The sequence below is a fragment of the Rousettus aegyptiacus genome, unplaced genomic scaffold (genome assembly GCF_014176215.1).
Source record: "Rousettus aegyptiacus isolate mRouAeg1 unplaced genomic scaffold, mRouAeg1.p scaffold_m13_p_1, whole genome shotgun sequence".
Classification (NCBI taxonomy): domain Eukaryota; kingdom Metazoa; phylum Chordata; class Mammalia; order Chiroptera; family Pteropodidae; genus Rousettus; species Rousettus aegyptiacus.
The window spans coordinates 178,644,819-178,660,915 of NW_023416284.1; the positions used below are offsets into that span (position 1 = coordinate 178,644,819).

At 44.5% G+C, this 16,097-nt stretch overlaps 1 protein-coding gene across 11 annotated transcripts in view; it reads left to right on the forward strand.

The window, feature by feature from the left end:
* Window positions 1-5,422: 5,422 nt before the first annotated feature.
* The window catches only part of ARID1B (AT-rich interaction domain 1B), a 376,686-nt gene continuing 366,011 nt past the window's right edge, over window positions 5,423-16,097 (forward strand). For 5 of the 11 annotated variants that reach the window (XM_036223066.1, XM_036223086.1, XM_036223099.1 and 2 more), the window contains exon 1: window positions 5,424-7,531. In XM_036223066.1, the coding sequence (XP_036078959.1) occupies window positions 5,810-7,531 (1,722 nt within the window). In that variant the 5' untranslated portion in view covers window positions 5,424-5,809. Of the gene's footprint in view, window positions 7,532-16,097 lie in introns of all 11 variants that reach the window. The other 6 variants (XM_036223079.1, XM_036223083.1, XM_036223092.1 and 3 more) reach the window with 2 other exon arrangements.

The window sequence follows — 16,097 nt, forward strand, 5'->3', positions numbered from 1 at the left end:
TTCTGATCTATTAACAGACCACACAGCCTGTGGGGCACCATGAATTAATTAAAAAGTAAGTAAATCTTAGAGTTATTCTGTGAAAAGCACACGTGCATTGTATTTTTGAGGCAGAATACATTCATTTTAAAGATATAAACTTTAAACTAATTTTTAAGATTTTATTATTTCTCAATATACTAATATACCAGGAGCCTCCATAAGTGCAGGTGGCCAGGCCCCCTCAGTCTGAGGCAGGAGCCTCCTGGGACCTTGTCCCCATTCTAACTCCTGCCTGCTCCGGCTCCACCTCCCTTCCCCGCAGCCAGGGGGTCCTGTGACAGCCCAGATCCCATCGTGTCAGCCCCCAGGTCCAACGCGGCAGTTACTTTGCGCTGCTCCCAGAACGAGAGCCCTGACCCGAATTGGGCCTGCCTGCCTGCATGGTGGCCGCTACCTTCGCGGCCGCGCCCGGCACCTGCCCCACTCTGCCCCGCAGCCCTGCAGGCCTCCCGGCCTCCCGGCCTCCCGCAGTCTGGGACGCCCTTTCCCAACTTCCCCGGGGCGGCTTCTCCTCACTTTCCAGCCCCAGCCTCATGTCCTCAGGGAAGACTTCCCTGCGGCCCCAGCCTGCCTCACACTTCTCCGTTTATCTCCCTCACAGAATTCTGTATCTTTCCTTCGGAGCACGTTATGGCTGCGGAATGGTACATTTATTAGTGTGATCATTTGATGAATGGCTAGCAGGTCCACCCGACGTGGCAAGTTCCTCGTTATTTCTCACTGTGGGCCACAGGGCCTTGCATGGGGCAGAACGGATGAATGGGGAGGCCACCTCCTCAGCTGCTTCGTGTGGGTTATGCTTTGGAAGGGGACCTTGTCACACACATGGTCCTTGAGAAAACGGGTCACCAGCACCACAGGGAGAAGTATGGCTCAAGAGGAGACATCTGAGGGTCAGAGGTGCTAGGTATGGCCCAGTAAATTTTCCATCCTACATTAATGTGCCACAATGTGGAAATTTCCTTTAAGTTAGGGAGAGAAAAAAATTGTGTTTAACAACTTGGGCATTTTTAGGGGAATACATTGATTAGCAAATTCTTCAATGGAACTGTCATTTTGTGTACGATATATAAAACCAAACAGCACATAACTGAGAACAATCAGACAGCTGTCAATAATTTACCCGTAAAGGTGCCCATTGATTCTCTTAATTAGGGACAAAGTAAGTGAATATAAGCGGGGTGAAATAAAAATCATAAATTTAATGCATTTATTCACGTTGTTTGGAATTTATTGTGCTTGAAAAGTAATTTTATTTTAGATGTTTATTATGAAGTAATTAATCACATCTGAAAAAACCAAGAACGCCCTCAGATAAGTTACTGAGAACTGACCAGAAAATTGAGGTGACTAGCCCTTCAAATGACTTCCTTTTGTATTCTTAATTATTATTCATGACCTCAAATATGTTTACTTCCCAAGTTTTATATTTTTGAGGAACTAGAGGTATCTATAAGGTGCCTTCATCAAAGCAGCAGGTTATCAGTGATAGAAGCCGAATAGATTATATGTATGACATGATACAATCATAGGAGAGAATATTGAACTATACTAATAGGTACCCAATAAGTGATTTTGGTGATGGCAAAATGAATGAGGACAATATTGGGAATAAAAATGAAAGAAATGCCATTGAACACACATTTGTCTAAAAGTAACAGAAAATTTCTAAACTGGGCTGTCATAAAAAGTAATTATTACATAGCATTCGAAATGTGGACAGTCTAGTATAAGATAAAAAAGTACAATGTTCTAAAAATATAATAAGGTGTTTCATTTATTTTGCTGGTGTTACTTTGTTTCTAGGGACTTTGGAGAGCAATTGTAGTAGTTTAATATTAAATTTGACTTAAGGTTCTGAAGCCTGGCTCCAGCAGTGGTGGGTTCCCATTGTCAAGTAAAAGCCATCTGAGGTTGAGGATTAGGGCAAGGTGCCCGCCAATGGTCAGAGTCTCTAATTTATTTAAATTATTTTTGCCTAGAGTTTTCTTCAAACCCTAATTGTTTTGCATCTTACACCTATGGGCTACTGTTAATTTGCATAGTTGTTTCAAATCAAGTGCTGTATCCCATATCTTGCACTTAGTTATTCACTGCTAACATCTAAATCAGAGAAGTGAAAAGGACAATTGTTTAGTGCTTTTTAAAGTCCCTGACCAAGATCAGTAGGGAAATCCCATTAGCTCCATTCATCGCATTTCTCATAAATCTAAAAGGAAAGCAAGTATCCAAAGCCTTATTCTTTAATAGTTCTTATTTGTAAAACCTTGACAGGGCTTTATTCTAAATTGCTTCCAAATTATGTAAAGAATACTGAGAAATATGATGGGTAGTGAATCGTGATAGTTTCAGTTATCGAATAAATAACCAGAACAGAAAAGGGGGACTAATCTGAAAGCAAACAGTATGATGGGCTCTGATGAGGCAAAGAACAGAACTGCGGCGTCTTAAACTACCATCTGGCTAAATCCTCTTTCAGTGGGCAAGTCAGACAGTCCCTTTATTCAGGGCCCTAAAACTTTTGTAAAAGAGCAGTATTTGAATATTAATTTTTCATATAGTTAAAAAAACAACCCATTAAACCCTTTCTGTAGCCAAAAAGGAATGTTTAACAAAATAATGGGTAATCCTCTGGCTAAACACGAGGGCGTGGGGCCACGTGTGGCTGGGAGGTCAGCTGTAGGCGCAGCGAGGCCACTCAGCAGCTTCCCGCTCTTCACCTCCGCGGCTGCTTTGTGGCTGCAGCAACTTATTAGCGTTGTCGTCATGGTTTGAGATTTAGGCAAGAGGAGTGAAAATAAGGAATTAGGAAAAATGAACACGGTGATTTCTACTACCTTTTTTTTTTTTTTTAATTGAAAAAAGAAAAACAATAATGTTGAATTGCCATGTAGGGTAACTGAGGCAAGTGCCAGTAGAAATTATAACCCACAGCTCAAATCGTGCTTTTGTGAAATGTGAACCTATTTCATCACTTTCTGACAGACCGCCCCCCCCCACCCTGAAAATTGCAGTTTTGTTTATTAAGTCCTGGATTTTTAAAATGAAACTATGAGAGGCTTTAATTTTGTTCTCCTGAGAGGGTGTGTTTGAAAAGTGTAAGTTGAATAAATAAGAGCCCACCACTTATCTTCAGCAAGATGCTTTTTAAAAGGTATTTCAGCAGTCTCTGTGGTTTAAAATACAAAACCCAGTCCTGCCGGCTTTGTGTTGTGCTTCTCTTACAGACTGCAGTGCCTTCTGTCTGCTTCAGGGTGTGGCATCTGCCACTGGGGAGGAGAAACTGGCATGTGTCTCCTTTTAGAGCAGACTGGTTTCATTGTGCTGGGGGCCTCTATTTCAGAGCCTCTTGCTTCCCAATCTTCTGCTAGATGACTGGCTGAAGCAAATGGAATTAAAAGACATTTTGACTTGTATATCTATACTTTTTTATAGTTTCATGATTTTTTTCTATATGAAATAGTAGTTTTAAGAAATGGGCCCAAACTGAACTTGGTGACTCATTTTCGCTTTTAGAATTAGTTGTTAAAAAATAAGCATATGGCTACACTTGTATGAATTGACTTATGGATATACTTTATCAATTTGAAAAAATGCACTTTTATGATTGTATGTATATATTTGGTTTGGCTATGTTTAAAAGTATAAATATGTGATTTCAGAATATATGTAGGTACCCACATACGCAAAAGTCATAAATTTATATTTGCATATGAAAAAGCAAACATTCAAGTTATGTGATATAATGTGTAATTAGTATGTACTGTATTTGAATATATAAAGGGAGAAAATCCAGAAGAAAAATGTCAAAAAAAGGCACACTAACAAAGATGTAGTAGTCTCTTGGCAAAAACTGATGAATGATTTGGCATAAATTCACCTTACAGTTGTTACTCTCTCTTATGCAGGATGATATAACCCTGTTTTCCAGTTGTTTGCATGGAAATGCAATTTGTTGTTTCCACACTCTGTAATGACCCTTGGGTGTGCATCTGATTCCCCTCCCCCTCTCAGTCACCTGTTTTTCCCATATATTCTCCTCTATTTAGTCATGTAACATATTTACACTTGGGCAAGCAAACAAAAAATAACCACTGCACTTGAAATAAAACAAAAGTCTTTATGAAAAGCTGAAGAATGAAATCATTTTAGAAAACTATATTCTACGAAAATCATGTATTATTTCAGCTAGCGTGACCTCTTGAAAGCTTTGGTTTCAAATATTTTCTCTCCATGAAAACTGAGTCCACAGGTAGTGCAAATGAGCCATTGCTTAGGTTCAGAAGTCCTGCTATTGGTGCTATTCAAGGTGTTACTAGGTGATAAATTAACAATAATAAAAACACTTGAAACACTGTAAAGTGATAAAAATGACAGTATTTTTTAAAGAACAAAGTATGAGACATTTTCTACGCTAGGATTAGATGGCCGATTTGTATTATCACTGATCTAATGTTTATTAAATCTAGCATGTCTTTTAGTTTTGTTTCGAATTACTTAGAAAGGAACTCATATCGAGGGTTAATTGTGCACATTAACCTCTGAAATACGGTGAAAGGCATCATATAGATTTACGAAGATATGACATAAACCTTAGCTGTCCCTATTTATGGCACCGACAGTTGAACGTCCATGTGCAAGTTGTTTGGAGCACAACACACCATTCTTCACACTCGAGGACTATCCTTTTAGAAAGAGGACAAGTGCACTGTAAGAAATACGCTCCTTTGGGAATACTTTGAGTTTTCATTGAGAAGCCTACATACATATGTCTGGTGCCTCAAAGTATAGTTATATCAACATTACCGTAGGGTCAGTTTCGGTCAATTATCAGCATTTATTGAGTACCTGCTGTGTACAGGGCACAGCGCTCCTTGGATGCGGCTAACCTTCACTTAAAACTCTCCTAATTGTGCAGTGCGAAGAAGTTGTGGGAATTGCGCGATGGCCCGAAATCAAGGCAGAGAGAGGCTATCACTCTGAGAAATTACATAACTCCTGAGAGGCAGCGCTTTTGCACCGACCGCCCAAATATTTTCTTTCTTCGTCGGCTCCTCGGAACCTTTGAGGCCAACAGACAACTTTGTTCCCCAGCCCTTTCTCCCTCTTTTGTCTGCTCGTCAGACTCGTTTTCCACCTTTGTATCGTCCCTTTTAGACGTGAAAACAAACACGCGAACGAACGCCCGGTTGGCAAGGAGACGGAGGCACGAGGGGCAAGTGCCGCCTCCGGCCGCCCCACGCCGCCGCGCTCCGGGCGGCGGCCGCGCCGGCCGGGGTGCCCGGGCCCGGGTTCCGCCGGGCGCCCGCGAGGCTGCGCCCGGGCGGGCGGGCGGGCGCAGGGCCCGGCGGGCGGCGGCGGCGGCGGCGGCGGCCCGCCGAGTCCAGTCCGCGTTTTGCGAGTGCACGCGAGTAATCAGAGAGAAGTGGATAATAGTTGCTCGGGCTCGCTCGGCTCCCTCATGCCATGCTGGGCCCGATAGGCTCAGCCGGTCGTGTATTTACCCATATCCGGGTTAGAGAGGAAAAGAGAAAAGTTTCATTTAAACCTGAACTCAAAACTTTCACCATGAAATCACACAGCGGGAGCAGGCCCAGAGCGTAAGGCGTGACTCCCGGTTCGGCTCCGGCGGGGCCTGCGGAGGGGGAGGGGGCTCGCTCGATCCCCGTCGGGGCGCGTGGATGCGCACAGGAGGGGCCGCGGACTAAAAAGTGGGTTTTATTGTCTCCCCCCCGCCCCCCGCCGGCCTCGCCACGCCGCGGCGATCATGGCCGCGCGGGCAGCAGCGGCGGCGGCGGCGCGGGCGCGGGCGGCCAGCGGCGAGCGGCGGGCGCCCCCCGGGCCGCGGCCGGCGCCCGGGGCCCGGGACCTGGAGGCGGGGGCGCGCGGCGCGGCGGCGGCGACACCGGGACCCATGCTGGGGGGCGGCGGCGGCGGCGGCGGCGGCGACGGCGGCGGCCTGAACAGTGTGCACCACCACCCCTTGCACCCCCGTCACGAACTGAACATGGCCCATAACGCGAGCGCGGCGGCCGCCGCCGCCAGCACCCACAGCGCCAAGAGCGGCGGATCCGAGGCGGCTCTCAAGGAGGGTGGAAGCGCCGCCGCGCCGTGCTCGTCCTCCTCCGCGGCGTCCTCTTCCTCCTCGTCGGGCCCGGGCTCGGCCATGGAGACGGGGCTGCTCCCCAACCACAAACTGAAAACCGTTGGCGAAGCCCCCTCCGCGCCGCCCCACCACCACCGCCATGCCCACCACCACCACCACCATGCCCACCACCTCCAGCACCACCACGCACTCCAGCAGCAGCTAAACCAGTTCCAGCAGCAGCAGCAGCAGCAACATCCCATTTCCAACAGCAGCGGCCTCGGCGGCGGCGCGGCTCCGCCGGGTCCCGACATGGAGCTGCCGCAACATGGAGGCGCCAAGGACAGTGCCGCGGGCGGCCAGGCCGACCCCCCGGGCCAGCCTCTGCTGAGCAAGCCGGGCGACGAGGACGACGCGGCGCCCAAGATGGGGGAGCCGGCGGGCGGCCGCTACGAGCACCCGGGCCTGGGCGCCCTGGGCGCGCAGCCGCCGCCGGTCGCTGTGCCCGGGGGCGGCGGCGGCCCGGCGGCCGTCGCGGAGTTTAATAATTACTACGGCGGCGCTGCCCCTGCCAGCGGCGGCCCCGGCGGCCGCGCTGGGCCCTGCTTTGATCAACATGGCGGACAACAAAGCCCCGGGATGGGGATGATGCACTCCGCCTCCGCCGCCGCCGGAGCCCCCAACAGCATGGACCCCCTGCAGAACTCCCACGAAGGGTACCCCAACAGCCAGTACAACCATTATCCGGGCTACAGCCGGCCTGGCGCGGGCGGCGGCGGCGGCGGCGGCGGCGGCGGCGGAGGAGGAGGAGGAGGCGGCGGCGGCGGAGGAGGAGGAGGAGGAGCAGCAGCGGGAGCGGGAGCTGTGGCGGCGGCGGCCGCGGCGGCGGCAGCAGCAGCAGGAGGCGGCGGCGGCGGCGGCTATGGGGGCTCGTCCTCGGGGTACGGGGTGCTGAGCTCCCCCCGGCAGCAGGGCGGCGGCATGATGATGGGCCCCGGGGGCGGCGGGGCCGCGAGCCTCAGCAAGGCGGCCGGCGGCGCGGCGGCGGGGGGCTTCCAGCGCTTCGCCGGGCAGAACCAGCACCCGTCGGGGGCCACCCCGACCCTCAACCAGCTGCTCACGTCGCCCAGCCCCATGATGAGGAGCTACGGCGGCGGCTACCCCGACTACAGCAGCCCCAGCGCGCCGCCGCCAGCGCCGTCGCAGCCCCAGTCCCAGGCGGCGGCGGCGGCGGCGGCGGGGGCGGCGGCGGCGGGCGGCCAGCAGGCGGCCGCGGGCTTGGGCTTGGGCAAGGACATGGGCGCCCAGTACGCCGCCGCCAGCCCGGCCTGGGCGGCCGCGCAACAAAGGAGCCACCCGGCGATGAGCCCCGGCACCCCCGGCCCCACCATGGGCCGAGCCCAGGTAACCCCCGCGCCGGCCGGGCCTGCTTCCGCCGCGGCGGCCTCGGCGCGCGCCGCGAGCCGAGTTTCTTTCTTTCCGCGTACTTTTTCCGCGTCTGCTGCCGGGGGAGGTGGGGGCGAGGCGCCCGAAGCCGCTCTAAGCCGCGGCTGCCTCCCTCGGAGGCCGGGGAGCGCGGCGCGGGGGCCCGGCGACGGGGTCTGGCCGAGGGCCGGGCCGGGCCGGGCGCTGGCGTTGCCGGCGGCCGAGCACCCCGCCTCGTCACCCCGCCCCAGGCCGGGGCCGCGCGCGCCGGAGTGGGGACCGCGCCGCCGGGCAGCCGCGCGGGCGCCCGGGACCATCCTGCGGCTTTTGTAACAGAGTCGGCGCTCGGGCCGCAGGAATGCCGGCCCCGTCTTCTCGGGCAGCGACAGCAGGAAGCTCTCCCCGGGAGGGGAGCGAGGAGCTGGGTCCCACCGCCAGCCTCTCCACGGTCCCTCCTAGCCCCCGAGGTGAAGGCAGGAAGGATAGGTCAGCTTTGTGGCCATCGAGTGTGCTTTTCGCAGTTTTGCCCAGCCTTTCAGAGAGGTTCGATGCGGGCTTTGAGTCGGAATGTTTACTAGTAAAAATAATGCCCGAATAGGCAACGATGCGAGGTAAAGATCTTCTAAAATATATCGATTCATTCCTAAGAATAGCCAGGAAATCCATTATTTGGCTTACGGGCTGCTCGAAAGGAGTCACCTTCAACGGATAGGCTGTGTTAAAGGAACACAGTCCGGTTACGTTGAACTTATTTTGATCGTGGATTGGGCATACATTTTATTCAGCAAGCCCAGGAAAATAGCAGACCAGTGAAAATTGATCTTTTTGGATCAGATTTATTTGGATTTTCTTTAATTTGTTGTCACCCGAGTCCGACAGCGTTACCAGAAGTGTCCTGCACTCTTGCTGTTTCTTGCTCGTAGGCTGAGCCTAAAGACTGACTTGATCTCCTTTGCAAGGTTTGGAATTTGAATTGTGGAGGTAAACTGGCTGTAATAGTCTCCAGACAGCTGCCTCTGAGTTGACATCTAATCTGCCATCTGATTGGCTCCCCTCTCACCATTGGGCATTTAGCACTGCTGATGTAAATAGAAGTGCTGAGCAGTACAGTCACAAAAATTCTTGCCACAAATAATAACTGAGCTCTGTTACAAGCAGACGCAAGGTTGAACATTATTTAGAGCTTAAATTATTATGAATCACATTTATTAATAAGAGGATTAAATACATAAAAACATTATGCTGATGTCCAGTGTCGGGCATTACAAAATTCAGATCTTTGACGGCCTTAACGTGGGCATTGCATGTATCATGGTCTTTAATTGCAGGGTGAGGATATGGCAGTTGAAAAATAATTAAACCAAGTATTTTTTTTACCAGTTTTTGGATTAGTTAAGCTTTTATAAAAGTATGCTTTATAGGTTAAACTGTAAAAAGAAATTAAGTTATCACACAGTTTAACGTAGATTTAAGTTATACTCTTAAAAATTTCAAGATTCTGATATACAACCGTAACAGTGAAATTTAATTAGCTTTGTAACGATTAAAGCTGTATTTCTAGTATTTTGTGTTTTTGACGATTTTGACCATTTTAAGATGTTTGTGGATGAGGTATTTTAGTTAGAATTGAAACTAAAAAAACGTGAAGTGAGAAAACTAATGTTTGCAGACAGCAATTAGTTAAAAGGGAAAAATGGATATTCTTGTAAAATACTAAAAGTCATTTTATATTTGCTTCTGAATGGGAGAATACAGAAATGTCCCAAGAACGTTTTTTTCCCCCTTGGTTATTTTGTTGGATTAGCTAATGTAAGCCTTATTTGAACTGCTTCCACAATGAATTAGGGAAACTGTATTACATGCAAGTTGTGCTGGGTGTGTTTCTTCCAAATAATTTATCTTTTATAGATAGTTTAATGCTATGAAAATTTTTAAAATTTTAATCCGTTAGAAAGGAATAACAGTGGTTGTAATACATGTTTTTGCTCAGCTTATTTGTTTAGTAGGGTGTATTTTAATAGTCATCTTTAAGGGAAGACTTGTCTGAGTGAATGAAGGACTGAATTTAACAGTCATGTGGCTCCCAGGCTAAGAACGTTAGTGTGCACTGCTTTCAAACCTTTAGTTAGTGGAGTTTTACTTTTAATGATAATACATTTTCTTATTCTTGATAGGAAACTTGAAATTTCAGTTTTTATTTTTGATTCGCACAGGTGAAAACATTATAGAGAAACCGTGTGTAAATAAACCCACGTAATTTTAAAAAGATTTGCTTTGTCAGCTTGCTTTTAAAGGGGTAGTGTAACATTCACGTCTTTATAAACTGGAAACGAAAGGATGATAGAGACAGACATAGCTCCGTGTTACTTTAGAGTATTATTTTTTAATGGTACCAATCGTTTTAAGTATTTTGTTTTCTTGGAATGAATGAGAGTGAATCCATTATGTCCTCAGTGTGACCCTTGGGAATAGCTTTTTTATTTTTGAGGGGGAAAAAAAATGACAGGCACATGACCTAGATTCACAGATTTCTTTTAGGTACCTTGCTGTATAACATGTGGAGTGTGTGTGTGTGTGTGTGTGTGTGTACATTTCTTCATTTTGGAACACGAGTATTATTTAGTATTTGTTATGGTAATTGTACTAAGAAACAGTCATTTGTCCAAAACATTAAAGTACTCCATAACTATAGGTCATAAAATGCTATTAAATCACGTTGTTAAATGATGAAATTTTCTTGTGGCTTTTAACACATTTAGTTTCATTTTTGATTTTGGGGAATGGTTTATATTGGGTGGCCAATATTTTTGTATTTAGGGGCAAAACATATGCATGCGTTATGGGGGGGGTCTTTTTAAAAAGTAAAATAAGCCATTTTATGATACAGTTTTGGGTTTTTGTGAGAGAAAGTATTCAGATAGAGTAGTCTCAAAAGCAAAACTGAGGTCTGCTCACATAATTAAGATTTTATAATGTCTACATTTTTGCTCAATTCTATTAATGCTATTTTAACTTTAGCTTTATAGAATATAATACAATGTAATAAAAAAGAAAGAACCTTATTTACCTTTTAAAAAAAAGTGATTAGCTGGCTTACAAAGCAGGCAGTTAAAGACTAGTTCCTGATTACTATAAATTCGTATAAGATACATTATAGCATAACATGACTCCCCATTTTATCTCTCTATGAAATCTCACCCTGTATGATATTTTCAATGTTGTAAAGACATTTTTGTGGCCTAAATTTATATATTTGCTGAGGTATGGCTGGCTGGCTGCTCTATGGTCAGAAGATGGGGGATTGGCAGCTGTGGTTCATAGAAAAGGCCTCATTTAAAAAACAAAATATAACAAAAATGTGTATTTTCTTTTTTTCCTAGGTTATTTGGGATGAAATTATGCACAGTTTAAACTTTTCATTAGGGATCCTGATTTCTGTGTACTGACTTTGACAGTTTTTTTCCTTTTTTTTTTTTTTAATGGCAACTACTCTTCAAGACAGCTTTCACTTAAATTTATGGTTATGTTAACAAAAAATCAATAATTATATTCCAGGAAACAACATATTCTTACTTTGAGTCTGTAATGAGGAACTTTAATCTCTCTTTTTTCTTTGGTTTTGTTTTTATCTATATTTAGGAAAGAATTTTTGGCAAGGCTTTTTATACTTGTTCCATTTTCCCCAGTGTCATATAGTATCAGAAGTGTGTACCTACTCTCTAAATATCGTGTTCCTTCATTCGACTTGAGAGAATAACGTCTTCACTTTGGTATAAAAATAGCATTAATTCTGGTTTGAGAACCACTTTTAGAAATGTAAGGCGTGTGGAAGAAGACTCAATATAAACTCTTGGTAATTTTATTAGACACAGACATTTTTTAAAAGCTAGGTGTGATAGAATGGGATCGAGTTTTCAGTTCTATTTTCTTATTAATGGACTTAATTACTTTATAATTTGGGGCTGGGTGTATCTGAAGAAGATGACTTCTGATTTAAGAGGACCTTACTTAATTTCCTAGGATAAATATCAATATGACAGGCAAACTGAAAAGATAATCATTTTATTTATTTAACCTTGTCCTCTCCTAGGAAGCGAGTGGTTTGATTTGAAATTTGTTGGGGGGTCTATGACATTTCGCTGCTTATTTTGAAAACTGATTTGGAGATATGAATTTTGGATGCGTTGGCATAGGAAACTGTGTTAGCTTTTTCCCAGCGTCCTAAATAACAGAGGCTTTTCTTACTCACTAGACTGACACTGCTCAGCACACTGATCCGTGTGCTTTGATCTGTGCTGGTAGAGAAGGAACTAATATTTCACTTGTGTCACTTTCATTTTGGACAGTGTAGATTTGTAAATTGGAGACTTATATTTATGCTTGAAAGAACTGTCTCGTGTTACTTAAAGCAACAGATTTATGGAGGTTCAAAATGAATATTAATAAAACTTATTCCAGTTTTTTTTTTTGGCAACATTTTGATTTTGAAAATGAATTTTATGAACATTTTATGACATTTTACAATGCTTTTTGTACTTAAGGGGCCGTATCCACGTCCCAGGCCTTTTTGGAATTGGGTAGTTTTTGGTTTTGTGCCTTTCCAGAGGTGTCCTTTCTTTCTCAGGAGAGTGCAGATTCTCTGTGGATATGTAAAGTAGAGCCACGCTCTTACTGTGTGTGCATGCTTGAGGCTGGGTAAGCCCAAGTCCTAGTTCCCTGTGGTGCGGGCGGGGGCGGGCCGGGGTGGGCGGGGGTGGGCGGGGGTGGGCGGGGGTGGGGGGGAGGGAAGTACCAGGCAAAACTGCTCATCCACCAAGGGTGTATTTATGCATCATAAATGTAAGTCTTTTATGCAGTATTGCTTTTTCAGTTTGGAGGCTATTTATTCAAGGCTAAGTGTCCCTTTTTGGTATAATTGGGTGATCGAATTTTGATCTAAAAACTTGATCTGCTTTAGTGACTTTTTCATTTAGAAATTTGATGGAAAGAAAATGATGTAGGTATCATTACCTAGGTATCATTAAATGTCCACTTAATTTGCCTTATGTTAACATCAAAATGAATGGAATTGTTGATTACCATAGTTTTAACAGTTCACATTAATTGTGTGACTGAGTGAATCTGTCCAAGTAAAACTCTGTGTTTCCGGCAAATATTTTCAGCAAACATTTTCAAAGTCTAACTTGGAGTAAATCTAAGAAGAATATTTCCTTGGATTTATTTATTTCAATAGACTCCAACAGGCAGTTTTCAAACCCACTTCTGAATGGATCAATGCCACAAATATTACAAGGCTGCTGAGTTTGACAGGTGAACTAATGATGAAATTAATTTGTTTCTTGAATGATGTTTATTGTTAGGAAAGAGACTAAAGCCCTAAAATCTTAAGCATGTCTGATTTACCAGTAGACATTCTGAGGTAAGTGGCAGCAGAATCTGGAATAGATCTGTCATAGCAGCGTGGTCCTTTAGAATTGAACTAGATTTGGCCTCTGCTAACCGTCCTCAGTAGGATGTGCTTACTCCTCAGTGTCTCGTTTGGGCCTTGATGAAAGATGAAACTTGAGAACCACACAAGAAGTCATTCCTTATTAGGTGACTCTGGAAGGGGAAGCCATATTTGATGAAATCCAGAAGAAAATCCTAGACCATATATATTTTTTAAAATATGGGATGCTAAAATATATATAACATAAAATTTACCATTTTAACCATTTTTAGGTGCACAGTGACATTAAGTACATTCGCATTATTGTGCAGCCATCACCTTATTCGTTCCAGAACGTTTTCATATTCTCAAACTGAAATAAAAAAAATATATATTTTCTTCTTTTCTTCATGTCCAACTTTAAAATTATTAGTATGTATTGTAAGTAATATAAAATCTTACTTTTTTTAACCATTAATCTTGTCCCTTCATAGTTTATTAGTAAATTCTTCCTCCAAAGTAATGGCTTTTTTGTTTGTTTGTGTTTAAGTTTATTTCTTTCTCCAGATTCTAACATTGGGGTAACTGACTCAAGTTTTGTCTATTTAGAAATGTGTGCTTTGTAGGTTAGTTATTTCATTGTCAGTTATGCCATTAAAAGTTTAAAAGCAGCTTTTTGAAACCTTTCTACTTAAAGGTTTGAGCTACTTTGTTGAGAGAACCTTGGGGCTTTGTTAGATAATAGGGAAGGGAAATGAAATGTTATTGTCATCATTTCCCCCTTATTTTTCTCTTGGCGGTTTTAGCCTCTTTTTACAATCATGGATTTTATTTTTTTACTGTTAGTAAAAATCATTTACAATGATAATATTTTTATTTGTATTTTAAGTTCTGGGGCACCCCACCACCCCAACCTAGGACAAACAACCAATCCACATGATGCTGTGTCCTTTTTCTAGTGTTCTAAGCACCAGATTTGTGCTTTTCCCATCATTTAAAAAAAATTTATAGTCCCTTGCAAAACCGCAGAAATTCTTGGTACCTGGGAAAATTCCCAAATTAGGATCATTTGCCTCTTAATTATATTTTAGAGCAGCTGCAAAGGGATACTTTGTAGGTCCTGGTTAGTATTTCTTGTGAACAGGCTTTTTTTAGTGTGTAAAATATTGGAATTGTATTTTAGCTGCTATTAATGCTGATACATAGTTTCATCTTTCTATGATCAGTTATGTACTTTAACACTGGATCCCACAGAGCGCATAAGCGAAAAAGTGAACTGTGATTTAAAAGCTCCTAGGGAGCAGCAACAATGATTTCTTAAGGTGTACACATTTAGCATTCGTGTATGCTGTGAGGTGTGTGTTAGATAAATATCTACTCTGGATGATCAGTTGGCAAATATTTATTGAGCCCCCATTTTCTTAATCAGCCTTGTGCCAGGCACGGACGGTAGCCGGGATCTAGGGAGTGCTGCTGCTCCAGCGTGCGGCTCAGGCAGGGGATGCTGTCAGCGCCGGTGCCCACCGTCCCCCGGGCCTGATGTTCTGGCATCGTTGACTCAGAACAGGTTCATTTAAACAAAGTGCAAATAGCAACCGTGTGGGTCAGCTGTCTGTCTGTTGGTCTGCTTTTTTTGGGGGTGGGGGGTGGGGCGTGGGGGAGTAGATTTTGGCAGTACAAATAATTGTAGATTGTTGTACAGCTGATAGGAGCTAGTGATTTTCTTTCCATTTCTACCAATCAATGACTGGCTTTGTGCCAGAGCAAAATATAGGTCTACTACAGAGAATAATAACTAAACGAAGAAAAACATGATCACTTTGAAATTTATATAGAGTGGTCCTTTTTTCAGTTTTCTACAATTCACGGGCTCTTGGAAAAAAGTTAAAATAGTCTGCTCAGATTTAGGAAGATACTTAGATTGCTGGTGTATTTTTGGTAACTGTTTAGATAATGTATGCTGGCTGAGGAGTAAATTCAGCTATTGCTTCTGGGTCCCGAAATAAACCTTTCAGAAAGCGAGGCATTGATGATTAGTGGAGGCTGTTCCAGAATTCTTAGTATCCCCTGTTTCTTTTTGTGATGAGCATATTAGAAATTAAAGCACTGACCATACTTAATAGCCTTATTTTGAGATGATGGGTAATTATAAAATTTGTCTAAAACTTAGTCTCTAATTTTTGAAATTTTAAGAAGCAAAACTTAAGATCCAATGACCATATATTTGTATATATCAAGCTGTAAACCCTTTTTAATATTCCTTAAATTTTCTGCTTCCAGTTTGTATTTTTTATGATAAATTCGCTTTACCCAATGAATTATAAATAACCTTGGAAATAGAAGTGTAAAAACATTGCTACTGTACTGCTGAGCAAGTATCTTTCTGAGGAACAGACATATTTCTAAGGGAACTGGTATGTTTGCTGTATATTAGTTTATTCTGTGATTATGAGGAGTTATGAGAGAATACGGAATGTATTACAAGGCATCCTGATGTAATGGAAAGATCACGGGCTTGGAGTTGGTCAGACCTTGATTTATTTGTAGACTTCGCTGCCCATTTTCTTGGAGACAGGGCAGGGGCTCAGTTTCCTTATCTGGAATGTTGCCTGCGGGCAGGGTTATCGCTGAGGTCATTGCTGTAAATCCTGTGGCATCTGTGCTGGCACCTCTCCTTTTCCCCCTCCCGTCCCCCCGGTGGAGTGAGGGGACCTGGATTCCTGTTCTCTGCCTGGCGCTGCTCCACCTCAGGGCGTGGCGGAGGACAAGTCTCTGCCTCTGTCTGTCAAGTAACCCCTCCCACCTTCAAAATTCTATGCTGCTTTGAATTAAAACAAAAAAAGTGCATCATTAGCTATGCACCTCTGAACAGCTTATTAAACTACACTAGCTGCCAGACATGTTCAGTGACTAGAAACTGAGACCTGTGCAAAGACACAGACTTTGTGATTTCCGCTGTAGTTTCCCTCACAAAATGTAGTTTTGCACTGATCGGGATTCGTGCAGACAGTTGCACGCGTTGGTTTTGGTTTGCCCCTGGGGCCCACAGTGCACTATCGTTGCACTGAGCTGCTGCCCCGTTTAACCGTTCCGTCCTTAATATTAACTAGTAAACTC